At 43.6% G+C, this 21,070-nt stretch overlaps 1 protein-coding gene and 1 long non-coding RNA gene across 4 annotated transcripts in view; one reads left to right on the plus strand and one right to left on the minus strand.

Moving 5' to 3' along the window:
- EEF1AKMT1 (EEF1A lysine methyltransferase 1) overlaps positions 1-21,070 on the minus strand; it is a 31,172-nt gene that overhangs the window by 6,097 nt on the left and 4,005 nt on the right. For all 3 annotated transcript variants that reach the window (XM_040447990.1, XM_040447989.1, XM_040447991.1), the window contains exons 2-4: positions 10,796-10,959; positions 6,886-6,968; positions 1,720-2,000 (exon numbers count right to left, since the gene is read on the minus strand). In XM_040447990.1, coding sequence (XP_040303924.1) covers positions 1,720-2,000; positions 6,886-6,968; positions 10,796-10,939 — 508 coding nt within the window. In that variant the 5' untranslated portion in view covers positions 10,940-10,959. The remainder of the gene's footprint in view (positions 1-1,719; positions 2,001-6,885; positions 6,969-10,795; positions 10,960-21,070) is intronic.
- LOC121012719 (uncharacterized) lies at positions 1,012-8,371 on the plus strand. The gene is made up of 2 exons (XR_005782249.1): positions 1,012-1,226; positions 6,724-8,371. It is a non-coding gene; the product is annotated as an uncharacterized LOC121012719 (long non-coding RNA).

The following is a 21,070-nucleotide window of genomic DNA, read 5'->3' on the forward strand; positions in this document are numbered from 1 at the left end:
CGGGCTCGATCCCACGACCATGAGATCATGACCTGAGCCGAAATCAAGAGTTGGTCGCTTAACCGACGGAGCCACCCAGGCGCCCCTCCTTTTTAATTTAAAAAATAGTTTTCCTACCTCTACAAAACTGAGACACTTAGAAATTTAGAAATAAAGGCACATTCCACAAAGTAACATAAGGAGAGTAAAAATAATTACTAGGAACTAGTGTTTTCCAACTTTGAGTCAAGAACCCCACTCTCATTCACATCTAATCTTGCAAACTCATCGGCACTCATTCACACCAGCTTCTGGCTGACTGGTCCCCACGTCCCACCCACGGCCTGGCCCACGGCCACCGCTGTGGACACAGCCCCTGGGTGTCTCTGAGCACCTCTCCCGAGACACCCCGCTGCAGAAAGTGCTTCTGCAGCTCACACAGGCAGGAGACCCAGGGTTCGCCCCAGATTCTCCCCTTCCCTCCACATCCGAGCATAGCGGGCTCTTCTGCCTTCACCTCGCCCCACCCCCGCCCGCCTTTTTACTGCCACACCTTGTCCACGCCTGTCTCAGCTGGACACGCCCTCATAGGGCCTGCTTCCACCTGTGCCCTAAATCCTTTCCGGCGCAGAGTGAAAGTGCACTTCTTGAGGCAAACTGGGTCCCATCAGTTGGGGGCCGACAGCTTTCAATGAAAGTCCCAACAACGGCAGCTGTCACCTGTAAGGGACCCTCTCGCCCCCTGCCCCCACTCCAGCCGTGCTACCTGCACACGCGATGGGGCAGGGCTCCCCGCATCCCTCTAAGAACCAGGGGGCCACAGGCCCTGGGGGCCACCCCTCGAGGTCTCCCCTGGAGTGCTACTCCTCCAAGAACCCCTGCCTGCCCGGCCTGAAGGACACCCCTCATGGTTCTCAGTGCCTGCCGGGCCCTTCTGATTCTTTCACTACATTCTCAGAATTGGTCATCACCTCTCCCATCTGTTCGGTTACGTTTTTTAGCCTATCTTCTAAAACTAAAAGGTAGGCTCCACGAAGCCGGGGCCCCCGCCTGGCAGCTGGCACAGAGGGCTAGCAAACAACCGTTGAATTGATAACCCTTAGGTAAATATTACTTGTGACAGCCAGAGTCACCTTCGTGACAACTCTCCAGCTTCAGGGACAAGAGACCCCCTGCAGCTCTGCTCCCGGCTCGGCCCAGCCTGAGGGGCCCTGGACGCCGGCCGCCCCAAGGAGACAGACCACGAGGTAACGTTGTAGTTCTCCGCCAACGCTCCGCACGTCCACCTTAAGAAAGAACGCCACTCTCCCTAGTAAGAAAACTCTTCTGCTGGTGAGATCAATTTAATCTACTGTCTAGCTCTGTAACCTTGGGCAATTCAGCTTAACGTTATCGATTCCACATTTCTCTCATCACATGTAAGGCTGGATCAAACACTGCTACTATTCCTGATGAGGGCGAGTAAAAATAACACTCAGAGCACACTCACCATGTGCCAGACCACACCCTGTGTGTATCATGTCACTTAATTCCAATAATGCTGAAAGGAGGGTAGTGTTACCAGTCCCGGTTTACAGATAAGGAAACCTGGCACAGAGAGACTGGTTATGTAACTTGCTTGAGGTCACACAGTGAGTGGTGGATTCAGGATTTGAGTTCTAAGATCGCTTCCAGCTCCTGGAACCTAAGACTGGAATATCTCCTGGTCAACATTCGTGAGTCCTGCAATCCGGCACCTACCTGTGCACAGCAGAATCTTGCCCTGAGTCAGATACTTGATGGTTTCTGACGTTTTCCGGAGACATTCCTCGGAGAGATAGGGGGGATCTGCTATTACGATGTCAAAACTGTGTGCAGCAATTTTTTCAGGTAAATCCAACGGATTATTGTAATCATAGAAGATAAACTCCTCTCCGTATATAGCAAATCTTTTGTCATATTCAAAGATGTATATAGAAAAGTCTTCTCTGTGTAGCTCTCTCAGTTTCTGGTAAACACTGGGGGCACTCACACAGGCTATTCTAGAAAACAAAAGGAACAAATTCATGGAAGATCTTTAATGGAGAGCTACTGGTATTAAATAACAACGGCTTCACTAAAAAAAATAGGTCCTGTGTTCAGCTCTTCAAAGGGAATCACAGTGCAAGCTAATGTAAAGGCAGTAAATTTCAAGAGAAAACTATACTGTTTCGCTTTTAAGGAATACGGTGTTTAAAAATCCTGCAACTCATAAGGTATGAAAGGATAAATAAATGTGCTTTTCTAGTAAAAAATGTAAAACATTAGGAACACATTAGCAAGAAAGTTAGAAAGCCCAAGGCTTAAATTTGCTTATTATTTTCATGTTGGTCCTCATTTCAACATTTATTTCAAATACTTTTAGTCTCAAATTAATTCTTTTGAAGTTACTTTTTTAAAAAATTTTATTTTTTTTAAGTATTCATTTTTGAGAGAGAGAGAGAGAAAGTGAGCAGGGCAAGTGCAGAGAGAGAGGGGGACAGAGGATCCAAAGCAGGTTCCACACTGACAGCACAGAGCCCGATGTGGGGCTCAAACTCATGAACTGCGAGATCATGACCTGAGCCGAAGTCAGATGTTCAACCAACTGAGCCGCCCAGGAGCCCCTGATGTTACTTTGTAATATTCATAATCTAGGAAGAAAAATCCCAAATGATGCCTCAAGAGCTCCAGTTTTCTGCAAAGATACCTTAAAATTCAATCGCAGTACGGACAAGCTACTTTAAAACTAGCAGATGCATCTCTGAACAGAAACCATGTTCCACGGACCGGGTGGGTCCCCGTGCCTGGCTAAAAAGGCTTCTCAGCCCCAGGGCACTGAAGCGTGTGATACACTCTGGCGATGATACACACGCTTCTATGGGAAACACGCGTGTCCCAGCCCAGGGACACAAGGGCCAGCGGGGCCCCCAGTCCAGGTGCTGCCAGAGCTCTGGTGAGGAGATAGGCAGAGGACGTGGGACGATGTCCTCACTGTGCTCAAAGATAACAGGCCACGACCCAGGCAAATATCTTCTGAGAAAGAGGGTGAACTACAGATAGTTTCAGACAAACAAAGTCCGAGAGTCTGTCACCACAGACCTGCACGCAATTCCAAAGCACGTACTTGGGGCAAAAGGAAAGTGGTCTGAGGTGCAACAGGGACTGAGAGCGGGATGGCGATGACCTTGGGGGAGGCAGTGACCTTTATCATGCAGCAACAGGTCACCTTCCGCAGGGGATGCGACCGGAGCCCTGGAGTCTCTCTTTACGATGGGGAGTATGATGGAGGCTTAAGTGGGACGTCCCCCGAGAGCACGCAAACAGTGGAGAGGGCGCACAGTAAGGGCTCAATAAATGCTACTATTACTATTCATTTTGAATATTACGACAGAGCTCGAAAAAATACTGAAGATGCTTTTCAGAAAAAAATAAATTTCTTCCAAAGCCCTTTATTAATGGAAAAAAAGAAAATATGTGTAAATACTGTCATTAAGAAGAACCCAATAAGCATCTATATACAATGTTAAAAGAAAGAGAGCAGCAGAAACAAAAAAACCCCCAAAATTTAGGACTTCCAGTTGAAGATGCAGACATCGCACATTCATTTACATTTGCTCCCTCATGAAAACCTACTAAATAAAACATGAGTAAAATTCTTTTGTTTTGTTGTTTAAGCATAAACCGCCAACAGCAAAGAGAATTCGAGAGGAGACCAAAACAAACAAACAAAAACCAAAACCCCACACAAACCAACCAGCCAGCAAAACAAAAACCCCTTAAGAGAGGCAGAAAAGCAGGTGACTCAGTAGGTTAAGCGTCAGACTTCGGCTGCCGTCGTGATCTCGTGGCTCCTGAGTTCGAGCCCTGCGCTGTGCTCTGGGCTGCCACTGCCGAGTCTGTCGGATTCTCTCTCTCTGCCCCTCCCCTGCTCGCTCTCCCTCTCAAAATAAAGAAATAAACTTAAAAAAAAAAAAAAGCAGAAAAGCAAAGGGATAGCTGGTATTTGGCACAGTGGACCCAAAAAAGCCAAATCCCAAACTAGGTGTCATAGGTAAGCTGAGAAGCAACCTGGTTTACGTCCAAGGGCCCTCAGAGGCTCCGGAAGCTGCAGGACCAGGTCACTCAAGAAGTGGGGGTGAAGGTGGGGCTAGAAATAGGAGGGTTCATTGAAAGGTCTCTTTAAGAAGCTCGTTCCCGGGATTCTCTTCCCTACCCCAAGTCTCTAGGTGTCTGCCCCTCTGCGACTGTGACAGAAAACTTTCCCCAAACTGAAGGACCTGAGTTAAAAGAATGAAAGGTTCTCCAAGCAGTACAGATGAGAGCACCACAGCAAGACCCAATGAATCCTGGGATTAAGAGAAAACCCTAAGCTTGTAGTGGGCAGGGATGGGAAAACACAGGTTTTCCTGTAAGAAATCAGAATGGTGTTGGTTTCTCAACAGCACCTATGGGAACCTGGAGGCAATGAAGCAATGCCCTCAAAACCTGGAAGAGATACCCAACAAAACTATCACAACCAAGGGGAAGGATAGAATAAAAGTATTTGTAGACACGAAAGGTTTAACCACTTCCCTCCCATGTACCTTTTCTGTGGAAGCTATTGAAGGATGTACCAACCAAAGTAAGGCTGTAAACTAAGAACTAGGGTACAGGAAACAGGAACCCAGAACAAGAGAGAGGCAAAAGGCTCTGACGCATGATGGGAACACCAAGGTAAGTAAGACCTGTAGCAAAGCCAGACATCAACGAGTCCAGATAAGAGCAGCTTGCAAAGCCTTGGGAGTAACTTCCTTCACAGAGTTGGAACACATCTGAATTTACTGATAGGAGATTCGTGGAGCGTCTTAAAGTTAATTTATGATACGGACACAGAAATACATACAAAATAGAATTATTTTCTTCAGAAAAATGAAAAATTATACAGAAAAGGAAAAGAATAAGGTTCAACTGTGAAGAACATTTATGCTGACATAATATAAACCCTGTTCTAACCAAGATGAGGATAAATCTATTAGGAGTGTGAACAAAAAGCATGCCTACTTGTGGCAGTTGTGGAGTATGAGAGAGAGCTAAATCCTCACGCTCCATAGTGAGAAGTCAAGAAATGTGGGGAGTAAGCTTAGAAATTTCCCTGGGCTTGCACCAATGCGTTAACAAGGCATAGAGAATTACAAAGCCGTAGGATGTTCACACCCAAGTTTGGGTAAACAAGATTAGGTGAATAAGGATAGAGAAGAGGGGCTAAGGCCCCCAGAATAAAGTGAGGGGGGGCAAAGGCCCCCAGAACAGAGAGGGGGGCAAAGGCCCCCAATACCAAGGTATATGAGGTAAGCAAGATTAGGTATTCAGGGCGAAAGTGCCCCCCAATTTAGTACTACAGCAGAAAGCTGCTTTCACAGGAAGGAAGGACCAAGTTAGGTAAACAGGTAAATAGGGCTCTAGACCGCTAGGCTGCAGGCTGCAGGTGAGGAGCTGATTCACAAAAGAAAGGTGCCTTGTTAACCCTGAGGTTACTTGCTCTACCTGTCTCAGCCCCTAGGCTAGCTGAAATAAACAGAGGTGGGGCCTCATGTCCGCTGTAAACAACCTTCCGCTGGCCGGCCCCCAGGATTTTGTTTTGTATTAACCCAAACCCCTAAACCCGAATATCTTCAAGACCCCCTTTCCCTCGCGTCCATGAGTTAATGTTCACAGATTCATTGTCTCTGAGCACGTCCACCACCATGTTTGTAAGCCTTCTGATCCTAATAAAAACGGAGCGAGGACCCTTATTCAGGGCTCTTGTCCTTTCCCGGACAATAGTCATCTCTCGCTTTTTTTTTTTTTTTTCCAACGTTTATTTATTTTTGGGACAGAGAGAGACAGAGCATGAACGGGGGAGGGGCAGAGAGAGAGGGAGACACAGAATCGGAAACAGGCTCCAGGCTCCGAGCCATCAGCCCAGAGCCCGACGCGGGGCTCGAACTCACGGACCGCGAGATCGTGACCTGGCTGAAGTCGGACGCTTAACCGACTGCGCCACCCAGGCGCCCCAGTCATCTCTCGCTTTTAATCCTGCATCCGCTCTCTCGCTGGACAAGAGAGTACTTTAGGCTTAGAGTCTACGACAAAGAAATAACGTCTACAAGCGACAGACAGGTCAAGAAGTGCCAGTATAAACATATATTTAGAAATATGGTTGTAAATGCCAAAAGCGTCCCTGAAAGGGAGCAGGAAAGGGGAGGGGAGTGCACAAGGGGCAAATGAGCAACATGGATATGGTTTCTGAACAAGCCTGGTAGGACCATTTGACGTTAATTATATGCATGTGAAAATTTTGATAAAAACTGAAGTGACAAAAAAGAAAACCTGTATTTTTAAAACTTCAGAAGTCAAACATTAAGATTTTTTTTCTTTTAGGGGTACCGGGGTGGCTCAGTTGGGTAAGTGACCGACTGCAGCTCAGGTCATGATCTTACAGTTGGTGAGTCCGAGCCCCATGTCATCGGGCTCTGCGCGCTGACAGCGTGGAGCCTGATTTGGATCCTCTGTCTCCCTCTCTCTTCCTGCCCCTCCCCAGCTCGCGTGAGCGCATGCTCTCGCTCACTCTCTCAAAAATAAATAAACATTAAAAAAACAATTTTTTTTCTTTTTAAAAGGAAAACAAACTTTAGGAGTATAAAGGTAAGAAACAGATTAGAAAATGTTAAAATAAAGAAGAGGTAGGACATCTTACAATGAACGGATTTCTGTATTCCTGTTTAGGAACTGAGTTTTCAGCACTGGAGCAGTTCTCAATTTATCATGTCCTGCAAACCATGGACTACAGCTACGGCTCCCACTTCTTATAAACCATTGCTCATTTTGGAAGGACGTATTCAGTATCAATTCAGATAAGACAAAAGAGAAACAAAATCCGGACTTTACCTGCCACATTCTCCCGCGGCTGCAATGGCTTCCTTGGCAAGTCGCAAAGCGGTCTCCTGGCTGTACCAAAACTGGCTCAACTGCTGTAACAGAGCAATGACCTGAAATCAGTTGACAACTGCCATACATTCCATCCTTTTAATGTACGTCTACCACTCCACTGTGCATACATTTCAAGTGTTTTTTTCTTTTTAAAACTAACTATCCTTTGGAATTATTTTAAAGTAACAGAAGGCCCTAATTACTGGAATCTAGGCATTGAGCACCAGCGGCTGCTGACACCACAGAAGGAGACAACGGTCAACGTTTCTGCTGGTGGAAGAACATACTCCCGCCTTTGTGTGACTCTTGCCCCCAAAAACTGAACCTGAGTCTGATTAAGCCTCTAGGATCAACTACCCGCTAGCAGAACCACAAATAGAGGATGGAAGAACGTGTGAAGTACCACCACAGGGATGAGAGGAGCGAAACTCAGTCCGTGGTCCTTTTCCACCGCCTCCTCTCTTTACCTTATGAGGACTTCCCGAGTTACTTGTCTTTTCCCTTAGGGGTAAGCTGTCATCTTGCTCCTTCTCTTCACGCTGGTTACCGATTTTCTTTCAACTTTTTAGTGATCCTTAATCATCCACTCACGTTTCTAAATTAAATTTTAAAGGGGAAAAGTGGATTCTCCTGCAATGGAATAGGCCCATTTCTCCAGCAGGCCTCCCTCTGGAATGGCCGTGCCAGGAGCCAGTGGTGGGAGGAGGCAAGTGTGTGCGGCCAGTGTCCGCTGATGGCTCTTAAATCCAGCTTTAAAAACATTTCCAAAACATATGATCATTTCAACAAGTGCAAAAAAAAAACATTTAACAAAGTTCAACACCACTTCATGATTAAAAAAAAAAACCTCTTAGAAAAGCAGGAATAGTAAGGAACTTCTTTAAACTGATACAAGGCATCGAGAAAAAACCAACAGCCTTACAAAAATGAAAGATCTATTTTTTCCCCATAAGATAAGAAAGAAGGCAAGAATGTCTGCTTTCAATATTCTCATTCAACATTCTACTGCAAGATCCAGCCATTGCATTAATGCAAGAGAGGAAATAAGCGAGTGACAGTCAAAAAAGAAGTAAAACTGCTAACATTTGCACATTGTGTGACTGTTTACCTAGAAAACACCAAGGCAGATACATGTTTCTGAAGACAGAATGTACATATTCATTTGGATATATGTGAATATGAATTCACGTCTAAACATTCTCAGCTGCAGGAAAATGCCAAGCCCCGGCCCTCTTTGCTTAGGAAGCTGGAGGAAAGCCCCAGGACACATGTGTACATGGTGTGGGGGTGGGGGGTGGTGGTGTTCTACTTCACTTGATCTGGGTAGAGTTTTCGACAGTTGGCTACCAAGCTGCCCTTCTCCCTCACTCCAGCCTTGTCAGGGCACAGTTGTATGTTTTGGCTCTCCTCATACCCTTCCAAAAAATAAAAATCTTCCTTTTAATCAATGTGTTGCATAAACATGGCTTTCAAAGTCAAATGCACTACTAGGCTTACAAAGAAAAACAACAGTCCCTGCCCCACGTCTCCCCACCAGTGAGTTCCACTCCTCAGAAGCACCTTTCAACTCTTCCTTTGATCATCTGTCTCCATATTTCCAAATATTATGCTTTAAATGCTCTTTTTAAAAGTTTATTTTTTGAGTGATCTCTACGCCCAATGTGGGGCATGAACTCACGACCCCAAGACTGAGAGTTGCACACTTTCCCAACTGAGCCAGCGAGGCACCCCTAAATGCTATCTCTTGATTTTTCCACTTTATACAATGTATTATATTATGACAGATGAGGATATTGCTCTGTCATGCACACTCTTCTCTGTCCCTCATGCTCCCCATATGGTTGTAACCTGTTTCCGGTTAAAATCATTGCCAGTGTTCATTGTGGGGCCAAATGACACATTTCCTTCTAGGATGGAACCTTTTATTCTTCCTAGACTTAATAAATGTATCATTTGCTTGTTTCTCTGAGCCGACCTCTAAATCTTCCAACATACTCTGGCAGCTTCAGAGAAGCAGTGTCCCAGAGGCCAATACCATGAGATTTTCTGTATCTAACATGTTTTTATTTTATCCTTCACATTTGAGTAAGCTGAAATCTGGGCTGAACTAAATTCTACTCCCAATACCGAAGACACTGCCCCACTTTTTTCTAGTTTCTAACAAAGCTACTGAGAAGTGTGGTGTGACTCATCCTGAGACTTTGTAGGTGACCTGCTTTTCCTCTGGAAGGTTCTAAGATCTTGTCACCTGCATACAGAATTTTCAGAGTCCTGTAACCATGCATCTTCGTGAGAATCTTCAGGTCTGGGAAGTTTTCTAATGTTCCCCTTTGAAGATTTCCTCTCCCCTTTATTTTCTGTTCTAGTTTTCTAGAATTCCATCCAATTAGTTAAATACTGAGCCTCCTGGATTCATCCTCTAGTTGTACAAAATGTTTTCTTTCCAGCACTTGCATCATTCTCTCTTTCTCTTTTTGCTTCCTATGAGATTTCCTCAATTTTATACACAAAACAAAACAAGACAAAACAAAGTATCAAAATTATAAAAATACTTAATTCTAAGTAGTGGGATTAGGAATAACTTATTTTTGTGTTCATGTTTTTACATTTTTCTACAACAACCATGGATTACTTTTAGAATCCGAAAAAAAAGCACATAATACTTAAAACATTAAGCAGAGGGAGAGGGAGAAAGAATAATGCGGTCCTTCAGGTTTCTGATACTCACCACCTACGAAAGCATCAAGCTACAAGGCAAAAGCATGTAAAGAAGGGGAATTGTTAGAAAGAGGCTTTTGTGTAGGTGGAAAATTTAGTGTAAATGTAAAGAAACATTTTTATTGAGTCAGTTTCAAACAGATGGTAAATAGGAGAATTTAATACAACTTAAGCGATCCAAACTCGACACAAAACGTAAAAGGATGTTAAAAAAAAAAAAAAAAAAGAGTGTGAGAGATTCCTTCTAGGTGGGAAGTGATGGACAGAGACAAACCCACTACTGAGGGGCAGGCACAGACAAAAAGCCCAAGCTTCGTGTATCTCCTTCAAACGGTCTCCTTCAAAAGCTTACACTTCTAGGTTCTAGCTTAGGTTAGTTTCCCTCCACTCATTTAATTAATTCCCATTTTTAATTCCCATTTTTACTTATACCATAAAAATATAATTTAAATACATACTATGCACCAGAACCTATTATTACCTTTTTCAGAACTCCCTTTCATCTTTTTTCATTGCACGTTTAAATTAGTTACCCCATTTACCGCAGTATTATATTTTACCCCCTCCACAAGGATAATGGGCACCAGAAGAACCAACCGCAAGTGTCTGTGCACAGAAGGAAGCACAAGTTTGTGTTGGTCACAAGTGATATGTTGTCCCCCTGTCTGAAAAGTCCCCTTGTCTGACCACCAACCAGCCTGACCGTCAGAACCAGGAAAATCCGCATTTAAACAGTCTTAAATGGGGGCGCCTGGGTGGCTCAGTCAGTTTAGCGTCCGACTTCGGCTCAGGTCATGATCTCACGGTCCGGGAGTTCGAGCCCCGCGTCGGGCTCTGTGCTGACAGCTCAGAGCCTGGAGCCTGCTTCGGAGTCTGTGTCTCCCTCTCTCTCTCTGCCCCTCCCCCATTCATGCTCTGTCTCTCTCTCTCTGTCAAAAATAAACATTAAAAAAAAAAAAAATTAAACAGTCTTCAATGTTTGGGGACTGCTTTCTGTCTTAGCAGCGCACACAGGACATCAGCTCCTGAGGGGCAGGTGAGGCAGACGAGGGTGTGAGGCAGGACGCAGACAAACACCGGACCGGATGGACAGGTGCAGAATCAGCAAGCAGTTCATCCACATTTCCTGAGACATGTGGAATGCACTTACCCAGTTCTCTTCTATTATTCCAATATTATATTTATCATCCCCGCCTGGGTCGCTTTGTTGCTTCTGCTCAGAATAAAATTCCTGGAGGGCTGCTAAGGCGTGGGAAGATAGCCGGGGGACATCATCATCCTCAGAGTCACTCATTTCACGAATCGTCTGTAACCGGCAAATAAATGAACAAAGATGTTGTGCGGGTATTTTTTTCCCCTTCCCATCAAATAGCGATTTAGAGGGACACCTGGGTGGTTTAGTCATTGAAGCCTCTGACTCTTGATTTTGGCTCAGGTCATGATCTTACGGTTTGTGGGCCTGGAGCCCTGCATCGTCAGGCTTACGGTTTGTGGGCCCGGAGCCTTGCATCGTCAGGCTCTGTGAGCCTCTGTGAGCCTCTGTGAGCTGACAGTGCGGAGCTTGCTTGGGGTTCTCCGTCTCTCCCTCTGTCTGCCTCTCCCCCATTTGCACAGGACATTCTCTCTCTCTCTCTCAAAATAAATAAATAAACTTACAAAAATAGCAATTTAGAAATTTTTTATCTCACAGCAAGGATCCAAACCGGAGGTGAGGTTTTTGTTTGTTTTTCATTAATTAAAAAAAAATTTTTTTTTTTTTTTAATTTTAGAGAGAGAGCAAGCAGAGGAGGGCCAGAGAGAGACAGAGAGAGAAATCCCAAGCAGGCTCCCACATTCAGCGTGGAGCCTGATGTGGGGCTCAGACCCACATCTAAGAACTGTGAGATCATGACCTGACCTGAAGTCAAGACTCGGATGCCCAACCAACTGAGCCATCCAAGTGCCCCTGGGAGTGGGTTTTATAAGCGAAACTCATATTTTAAATTTCTGAGATCACACATCCACAGAGGTCTCCTACTAAACCACAGCTTAACAAATACAGGCTTTTCCTTTACATGTATCATTTTTACAAATGAGATTCTCCCATTTTTAAGACTCCTTGCAGAATGAATTTTTTTTACCATAAATATCTAAAGACGTATTTGGTTTTTTTCAGGCACTGCAATGGCCATGTGCAGACATTCACTGTGGACTCTCTGAATCAGAGATCTTTCCACCCACGAGTGTCACTGTTCAGGTGATCTAAGGCTCAGGGGTGTTACTGACAGGGTAACTGAAATTAGTATCGAAATTTAAAGGAATGACAAAGAGAAAGGGAAGAAGTAAAACACAGGGAGGGAGAAAAGGAAGATGGCTTGCAGGAACGGATGGCCAGGCCAGTCACTTCTTGTGGTACCACTGGAGTTAGCCAGACTGCTAGGTTAAGCCACAAGCTTGGTCTGGACAGCAAATTCTGCCCAAGGACTCCTGACCTCTCCAAGTTCAGAGGGTTCCCCAAACCACCCTCACATCCACTAATTTGCAAAAAAGACTCAGCACTCACTGAAAGCAATTATACTCACGGTTGCATTTATTACAGGGAAGGATACAAATTAGAGCCAGCCAAAGGAAGAGGTGCGTAGGGCAGGGTCCAGGAGAGTTCCAAACAGGAAGCTCCCGTGGCCCTCAGGAAGCATCACCCTCCCAGCAGGGATGTGGGACAATACGCACAGAGTCCTGCCAGCCAAGGAAGCTCTGCAGGCTTTGATGAAGGCTTTGTCATGCTGGCCTGAGTGACCGAACTATTGCCCACCGGAACTATTGCCCACCCGGCTGAAGTCAGCCTCCAGCCCCCCAACCAGGATGGCTGGATGTGACCTGAGGGACCTCCATGAATAACAAAGACCTTCCTATCACTTGGGAAAGTTTAAGTGTTTAAAGGTTACATCCCAAGAGCCATGACAAAGGCCAAACTTCCCTTTGACTGAGGTCATATTGCTTACTACACAGGTCAATACATTTTTTTTAGTTTATTTATTGAGAGAGAGAGAGAGAGAGAGAGAGAGAGAGAGCAGGGGAAAGGCAGAAAGAGAGGGAGACAGAGAGAATGCCAAGCAGGCTCTGTGCTGTTAGCACAGAACCCAACGTGGGGCTCAAACTCATTAACTGTGAGATCATGACCTGCGATCAAGAGTCTGATGCTTAACTGACGGAGCCACCCAGGGGCTGCCAAACACATTTTTTTTTTTTTAATATTTTTTTCAACGTTTATTTATTTTTGGGACAGATAGAGACAGAGCATGAACGGGGGAGGGGCAGAGAGAGAGGGAGACACAGAATCGGAAACAGGCTCCAGGCTCTGAGCCATCAGCCCAGAGCCCGATGCGGGGCTCGAACCCACGGACCGCGAGATCGTGACCTGGCTGAAGTCGGACGCTTAACCAACTGCGCCACCCAGGCGCCCCGGCCAAACACATTTTTAAGTCAAAAGTTATCTAAGAGCGTAACAACAACACTCCATTTGCTTTGTGTCACATTTTACATCAAAGTCTACACTTTTCAGCAGAGACTGCTCAAGAAAATTCGTCACGTTGCTCCCTTCCTCCTCCAAGACCTCTGGGGGTGTAGCTGATGGACAGTCTTGGCCTTCCGCCTGTGCCACCTACCGAGGGCAGCTGGTAAAACACCATTTGAACCTGGCGAATCCCGATGCTTAGGAAGAAGAGAGTTTAAAAGATGCTGAGCAGCCATTTCAAATGAGAAATAACTGCTTGATGCTTTTTGTCTCCTTTTCAAAATCAAAGAGCCAGCCATTCCTAAAAACAACCAAAAAACCAAAACCAAGACCAAAAAAACCCTGTATATACCAACTACTGACAGTGTATTTTCACGTGCTAATAGTCTGTTGCTTCCCTTTCCTTTCTTCCTCAAAGACTTACCTGTAAAAGTTAACTAATAAAATATCTGGTCACACAAATTAAGCTAGAAATATAAATCAGCGTTCTATGAACAAGCAGTTTCCCCTCTAGGAAGAGAAGGAGCAAAACACAAGGTATATACACTATGATAGATTTATAAAGTTCAAAAACAAGTAAAATTAAACTATTCGTTTAAGGAACATATAGGCTTACATTCAAAGATAGGCTAATTTTGTTACTAAAACCTTCCTACGTAGAAGGCTCCAGGCTGAGAAGAGTCACTGATGAGTTCTGTCAAACATATAAAGAAATGTTGATAATTTTATCACCCAGAAGACAGAGGAGAAAGGGATCCTTCCCAACTTGTTTAATGAAGCCAGATTAAATCTAACATGAACACGTGTCAGTATATAACTGGGCTCAACTCCCCATCAGATTTTGAGGGTGATCAGATATCAAAGGGGGTTGGGGGCATTGGTGGTAAGTGGTGGTGGTGGGTTTCTGGGTAAACTGATTTAGCAAGGTTCTTGCTAAAACTAGATTTTACAAAGTACACAGATGGGCCTAGAAGGTTCAGAAGCCTGACTCAAGGTTGGTCAAACAATCTTAGCTACAGGAAACTATGGCCTGCAGGCCAAATCAAGCCTATGCCTTGTTTTTGCCAACAAATGTATTGGAAAACAGCCACACCCTTCTGTTTACATACTGCTTACAGTTGTTGTCCTTTTAAAGTTTGAACTCACAAACCACGAGATCACAACCAGAGCCGAGGTCAGATGCTTAACCTACTGAGCCACCCAGGTGCCCCTTGCCTACAGTTGTTTTTAATGATAAGCCTAAAATATTTATTATCTGGTCCTTTACAGAAAGTTTGCTGACTCCTGGTTTAACAGTATAAAAGAGAAAAGCCACATGATCATTTGCATGGATACTACAAAAGAATCTGACAAAATTCAACATCCATTCATGTTAAAAACTCCAAGCAAACTAGCTATAATAGGGAACCTCAATCTGAAAATGGGCACTGAAAAAAAACATACGCCTCATACTTTCTTAGTGGTGAAACACTGAATGCTTTCTACGCTCAGGAACAAGGGAAGGGTGTTCACTGTCACCACATGCATTTAACATTATCCTGGCCTTTCCAGTTAATGCAAGAAGGCAAAAACAAACAAACAAAAAACAAAACAAACAGAAAGACAAAAAAAAAAAAGCAAGCATAAAGACTGCAAAGGAAGAAATGTCCCTGCTTGGAGATATGATTATTCACAGAGAAAATCCTAAGGAAATAATGGTCTCATCCATGTGACCAGGTCAACATCAGTGGGGATAATTCATGTCAATGGCATGTACCCTTGATATGTGGTGATGAAAACAGCGCTTCATTTCCATGGTCTTCCCCTCAAAAAACATAATCCCAGTGTAAGCATGACCAAAACTCAGACACACCACAATTACGAGACATTCTACAAAATATCTGACCAGTATTTGCCAAAACTGTTCGGTCATCAAAAACAAGACGAAAATGAGAAACTGTCACTGCTAAGAGGAGCCTAAGGAAATACGATGACTATCGGTAAGACAGTATGAGGTCCTAGAACAGAAAAGGAGTATTGCATAAAAACCAAGGATGTCTGAATAAAGTATGGACTTTGGTTAACAATAGTGTAGCAATATTGTTCATTAATTGTGACTAATGTACCATACTAACAGAAGATGTTAATAATAGGGGAAACGGAGTATAGGTATATAGGAACAACACGCTATCTTCATAATTTTTCTGTGAATCTAAAACTATTCTAAAATAAAGTTTATTAAAAAAATTTGTTTTAATGTTTATTTTTAAGAGAGAGAGGGGGGTTGGGAGGGGTAGAGAGAGAGAGGGAGAAGGAGACACAGAATCCAAAGCAGGCTCCAGGCTCTGAGCTGTCAGTCAGCACAGGGCTTGAACTCATGAACCACGAGATCATGACCTGAGCCAAAGTCAGACACTTAACCAACTGAGCCACCCAGGCGCCTCTATAAAGTTTATTTTTAGAAAATTTTAAGGAAGCATAACCAACTTCACCAACAAAAACTACTAGAATGAGTTTATTGAAATTTCAGAGTACAAGGTCAATACAGAAAAATAAATTACATTTCTGTATTCTAGCAGCAAATAAATAGAAATTAAACTTAAAAGCAATTTTCCATTAAATAGCATAAAAATGCTTTGAATATATTTAACATAAAGGCTGTAAGATCTTGAAGCACCTGGGTGGCTCGGTTGGTTATGGGTCTGCCTCTTAATTTCGCTCCCTCTCTCTTGCAAAAATGAACATTAAAAAAAGGGGTGGGGGTAGGGGCAGCTGGGTGGCTCAGTCAGTTAAGTGCAGGACTTTGACTCAGATCATGATCTCGAAGTTCAGAGTTCGAGCCCCGCATCGGTCTCTATGCTGACAGCTTGGAGCCTGGAGCCTGCTTCGGATTCTGTGTCCTCCTCTCTCTCTCTCTGCCCCTCCCCCACTCGCTCTGTCTCTCTCTCTCTCTCAAAAATAAACATTAAAAAAAAAAAAGACTTTAAGATCTCAATACTGAAAATTCCAAAGCATTGCTGAAAGAAATTAGAAAAGACCTAAATAAAAGGAAAGGTATACCATGCTCATGAACTAGATGAACCAGTATTATTAAGGTATCAATTGTTCCCAAATTGATCATAGATTCAATATATCCTAAACAGAGTGTGTGTGTGTGTGTGTGTGTGTTTACTTAAAATAGAAACTGATGTGCTGCTTCTAAAATTTATTTATTTTGAGAGAGAGGCAGACAGACAGAGCATGAGCTGGGGGAGGGGCAGAGAGAGAGAGGGAGACACAGAATCTGAAGCAGGCTCCAGGCTCTGAGCTGTTGGCACAGAGCCTGACACGGGGCTCAAACTCACGGACGGTGAGATTGTGACCTGAGCTGAAGTCGGACGCTTAACTGACTGTGCCACCCAGGCGCCCCTCTAAAATTTATTTAAACATTCATTCATTAAAGGATATTAAGATTGCTTCCACTTTTTGGTTACTATAAATAAAGTAGTATGAACATCTATGTACAGTTTTACCTTCGTTTTCTGACTAAAGCTTTGTTTATATATACATCAAACAAATCATGGCACTAAACCACTTATCAATATTTTGATTAGCTTCTATATCCCCAGTGTGAGAAACAAATGGCCAAAATCAGAGTAGACCGATAAAACAAGTAAAAAAGAATGGCAATGCTGAGGAGAATGTAAGGATATTGGTACTCTAATTCAGGTAATAATTTAAATTGGTATAATCTCCTTTTGAAAAGAATCAGATAGTCTGGATATAAGAATATTCCTACTTGGGGAGGGGGGCACCTGGTGGCTCAGTCGGTTAAGCGTCTGACTTTGGCTCAGGTCATGATCTCACCATTCGTGAGTTCGAGCCCCGCATTGGGCTCTGTGCTGGCAGCTCAGAGCCTGGGGCCTGCTTCGGATTCTGTGTCTCCCTCTCTCTCTCTGACCCTCCCCCACTTGTGCATGCACGCATGCGCTTTCGCTCAAAAGTAAATAAACGTTAAAAAAAATTAATTGAAAAAAGACTATTCCTACTTTCTGACCCAATTCTAATTTCTAAACTTTATATTTTGAAATATTTATAGATTCACAGGAAGTTATAAAACTAACAGAGGTCCAAGTATCCTTGACCTATTTTTTTTTTTTTCTCATTCTAACAACTCTAAAAGCAGGACGTAACTTTAAAATAACGGTGTAGAAGTTTATTGTGGGCATGTTTTCTTAAAGTGGTGGTATTCTTATAGTCCATGGCATCTCGGACTCGATGAAATGAGATCACTGTACCAACCGCAGGTGGCAATGCAGTGAGCCATCCGTGCAGCACTTCCATCATTTTACAGCCTCAGAATAAAGTCACAAAGAGGTGAGGCTGTTCTGGGGGTTGGCACTGTCTGAGTGGTATCCGCGGGGAGGAATGGTGAAGAAGAGCGTGCTACTAGGGGATTCTGGGGGACTGTCTCCACACCTAGACAACTGTACTGGCCCAATCTGTCTGATGTGTTTCAACGTTTGAAAGAATATTTTTTAAATGTTCATTTATTTTGACACACAGAGAAAGCGTGAGCAGGAAGGGGCAGGCAGAGAGGGGGAGGGGGAGGGGGAGGGGGAGGGAGAGGGAGAGGGAGAGGGAGAGGGAGAATCCCAAGCAGGCTCCAAGCTCAGTGCAGAGCCTGACATGGGGCTCAATCTCATGACTGTGAGATCATGACCCGAGCTGAAATCAAGAGTTGGATGCTCAACTTACTGAGAGACCCAGGTGCCCTAATGTAGCTATTTTAGAACTCTAAAATCTCTTCAAAGGCTTGCAGTTTCGTCCAAAAGACAACTTCCAGTTAATTTGAGTTAATCTTGGCACATAGCTCAGCAGTGGCTACCCATCCCCCACTGCTTATTCCTGTGTCAGGTAGCTGTGCACATGATTCTACTTTGTGTTTGGTCTTAATATGCAGAGCTGAGAGAGGATATGCTATCAAGTGTTTAATATTATTCACAGTTCCCCTAGAAATGAGAGGCACAGTGCCCCATGAAGGGCCACACGAAACCTGTCATATGTGGGGACAAGGAAGCAGACAGAGACCTGGAACTCTGTCTTTACTGCTAAGATGACTGGGAAGGAACTGGGTGGGGATGTCCCCTATTGGGCGCAAAGTAAAAACACACATTCTACAGTTTGCGGTTGGGAGCTTCGTGATATGACTTTGATGTGCCCATGAGAGCTGGTTTGCAGCAAAGGGGTAAGCAACTCTGGCCACTAGTTTGGCCCCATAATTAACTGACACCAAATAAACAAATACAAAACCGAAGAACACACAATTTCAAAAGTTCCTGGAGCAGTTGGTACGCAACTTGTGGGAGCCAAGGTATGCAGTAAGGGCTCTGTCCTGCAAATACTGGGGATCTGTGTTCTGATCACTAACTGCTGCTTCTGATCATGGAGGCGGGGACACAGAGTCAGACAGCCATTACCACAAGGCTCCCACTGTTGTCATTACTTCCACCTCCAGCTGAAGCAACTTTCAGGGGATTTAAAGGGCCAACACTTCTTTCCTTGATTTATTTTTCTCTTTTTCTCCTTTTGGGAGCCAGACATTTAAGGACTAGATCATTACACAAAGCAACTGCATATACAGGGGAATTTAGGTCACTGTACATGCCCAGGAAGAGGTGGAGGCTCAGAAAAGAACTGAGATAAGTTTACACCTCAGGCTGACACTCAGCACAGACAGCCCTACAACAATCAAAAAACAAAAATAATAAACAAAACAACAAAAACAGCAAATCCTTGGGAAGGGGGAGAATCTGATTTCCAGAGTTCCCACATTATTAGATTCAAATATCCAGTTTTCAACCAAAAAATTACAAGGCATACAAAGAAAATGGAAAATATGGCCCATTCACAGGAAAACAACAGAAACCACCCCTGAGAAAGATCAGATGGTAGACTTTACTGTCTGAAAGATGCTAAAAGAATTAAATGAAGATATGGGGAAAACTAAGAAAATGATGTATGAACAAAATGGAAATATCAACAGAGATAGAAAACATAAAAAGGTATCAAAAGGGAATTCCAGAGCTGGGAATTACAATTACTGAAATGAAAAATTCACTAGAGGAATTCAAAAGCAGATTACAGTGGGCAGAAAATCAGCAAACTTGAAGATAATTGGAATTACTGAGTTTGCTGAAAAGACAGAATGAACAGAACCTAAGGCCACTGTATCAAGTGAACCAAAATACACATTGTGGGAGTCTCAGAAAGAGAAGAGAAAGGGACAGAGCAGGTCTTTAAAGAAATAATGGCTGAAAACTTGCCAAATTAGGTGAAAGATAGAACGATAAACACGTAAGAAGTATAATGAACTTTAGTATGATAAACTGAAAACACCCACACCAACACACATTATAATCACTATTAAAAGCCAAAGACAGAACCTTGAAAGCACCAAGAGAGGTGACTTGTCACATATTGTCACATAAAAGGGCTCACCAATAAGATCATCAGTAGATTTTTCATCAAATTTTGGAGGCTAGATAGCAATAGACTGATACACTCAAAATGCTGAACAGAAAAAAAAAAAAATCAACCAGCAACCCTATATCTGATGAAAATGTCCTTCAAAAGTGAGGAAGAAATTAAGACATTCACAGATAAAGAAAAGCTGGAAGTTTGTTACCACTAGACCTGCCTTGCAAAAATTGGTAAAGTGAGTCCAGCAGGTCGGAATAAAAGCACACTAGGCATGCCTGGGTGATTCAGGTAAGCATCTGACCCTTGATTTTGGCTCAGGTCATGATCTCACAGTTCATAAGTTTGAGCCAAGTACTAGGCTCTGCACTGTCAGTGTGGAGCCTGTTTGGGATTCTCTCTCTCTCCCTCTCTCTCTGCCTCTCCCCCACTTGCACTCTCCCTTTCTCAAAATAATAGACTTAAAAAAAAAATGAAAGGACACTAGACAGTGTAGAGTCATATGTAGAAAACAAAGATCTCAGGATCTCAGGAAAGGTAAATGTGGGCAATTATAAATGCTAGTATTACTGGAACTTCAATTTATAACTCTACTTTTTGTTCTCCAGATTTAAGAGACTGATTGATACCCAAATGTCTATCAACAGACGAATGGATATACAAAGGAATATCATTCAGACTCCAAAAGGAAGAAAATTCTGATACATGGCTACACCATGGATGAACGTTGAGGACATTATGCTAAGTGAAAAAAGTCAGTAACAAAAAGACAAATACTCTGTGATTCCACTGATATGAGGTACCCAGGGTCATCACATTCACAAAGACAGAAAGTAGAATGGCAGTTGCCAGGGGCTAAGGGGTGGGAAGAATAGGAAGTTGTTTAATGTGTATATAGTTTTAGTTTTACAAGATGAAAAGTGTTCCGGAGATGGACGGTGGCAATGGTTGTGCAACAGTGTGAACGTATTAACACTACTGAACTGTACACTTAAAAATGGTTAAGATGGTAAATTTGATGTTACGTGTATATTACCACAATAAAAATACTGGGGGAAAATGTCATTAGAGTGGATATCAACTGACTGTTAAGCAAGGTAATTAGATTGTTGCCATGGCTCTGTTGTCTGGTTTCCCTGAAGAAGTCATATTTAAGCTAGGATCTAAAGAATAAGTTCTCCCTTCGGCAAAGAAAGGAGAAAGAGCATTCAAGGTAGAAGAAACAGCATCTGCATCAAGTGGTTGGTAACAGAACTGATGCATTACACAGTTTGAAGTAAATTAGGCGTAATTTCAAAAGAATGGCCTACTAATTCAGCAATAAAACAATGTCTGCAGGGGCGCCTGGGTGGCGCAGTCGGTTGAGCGTCCGACTTCAGCCAGGTCACCATCTCGCGGTCCGTGAGTTCGAGCCCCGCGTCAGGCTCTGGGCTGATGGCTCGGAGCCTGGAGCCTGTTTCCGATTCTGTGTCTCCCTCTCTCTCTGCCCCTCCC

Source organism: Herpailurus yagouaroundi, unplaced genomic scaffold, assembly GCF_014898765.1.
Source record: "Herpailurus yagouaroundi ecotype Mexico unplaced genomic scaffold, PumYag 197, whole genome shotgun sequence".
In the NCBI taxonomy this organism is placed as follows: domain Eukaryota; kingdom Metazoa; phylum Chordata; class Mammalia; order Carnivora; family Felidae; genus Herpailurus; species Herpailurus yagouaroundi.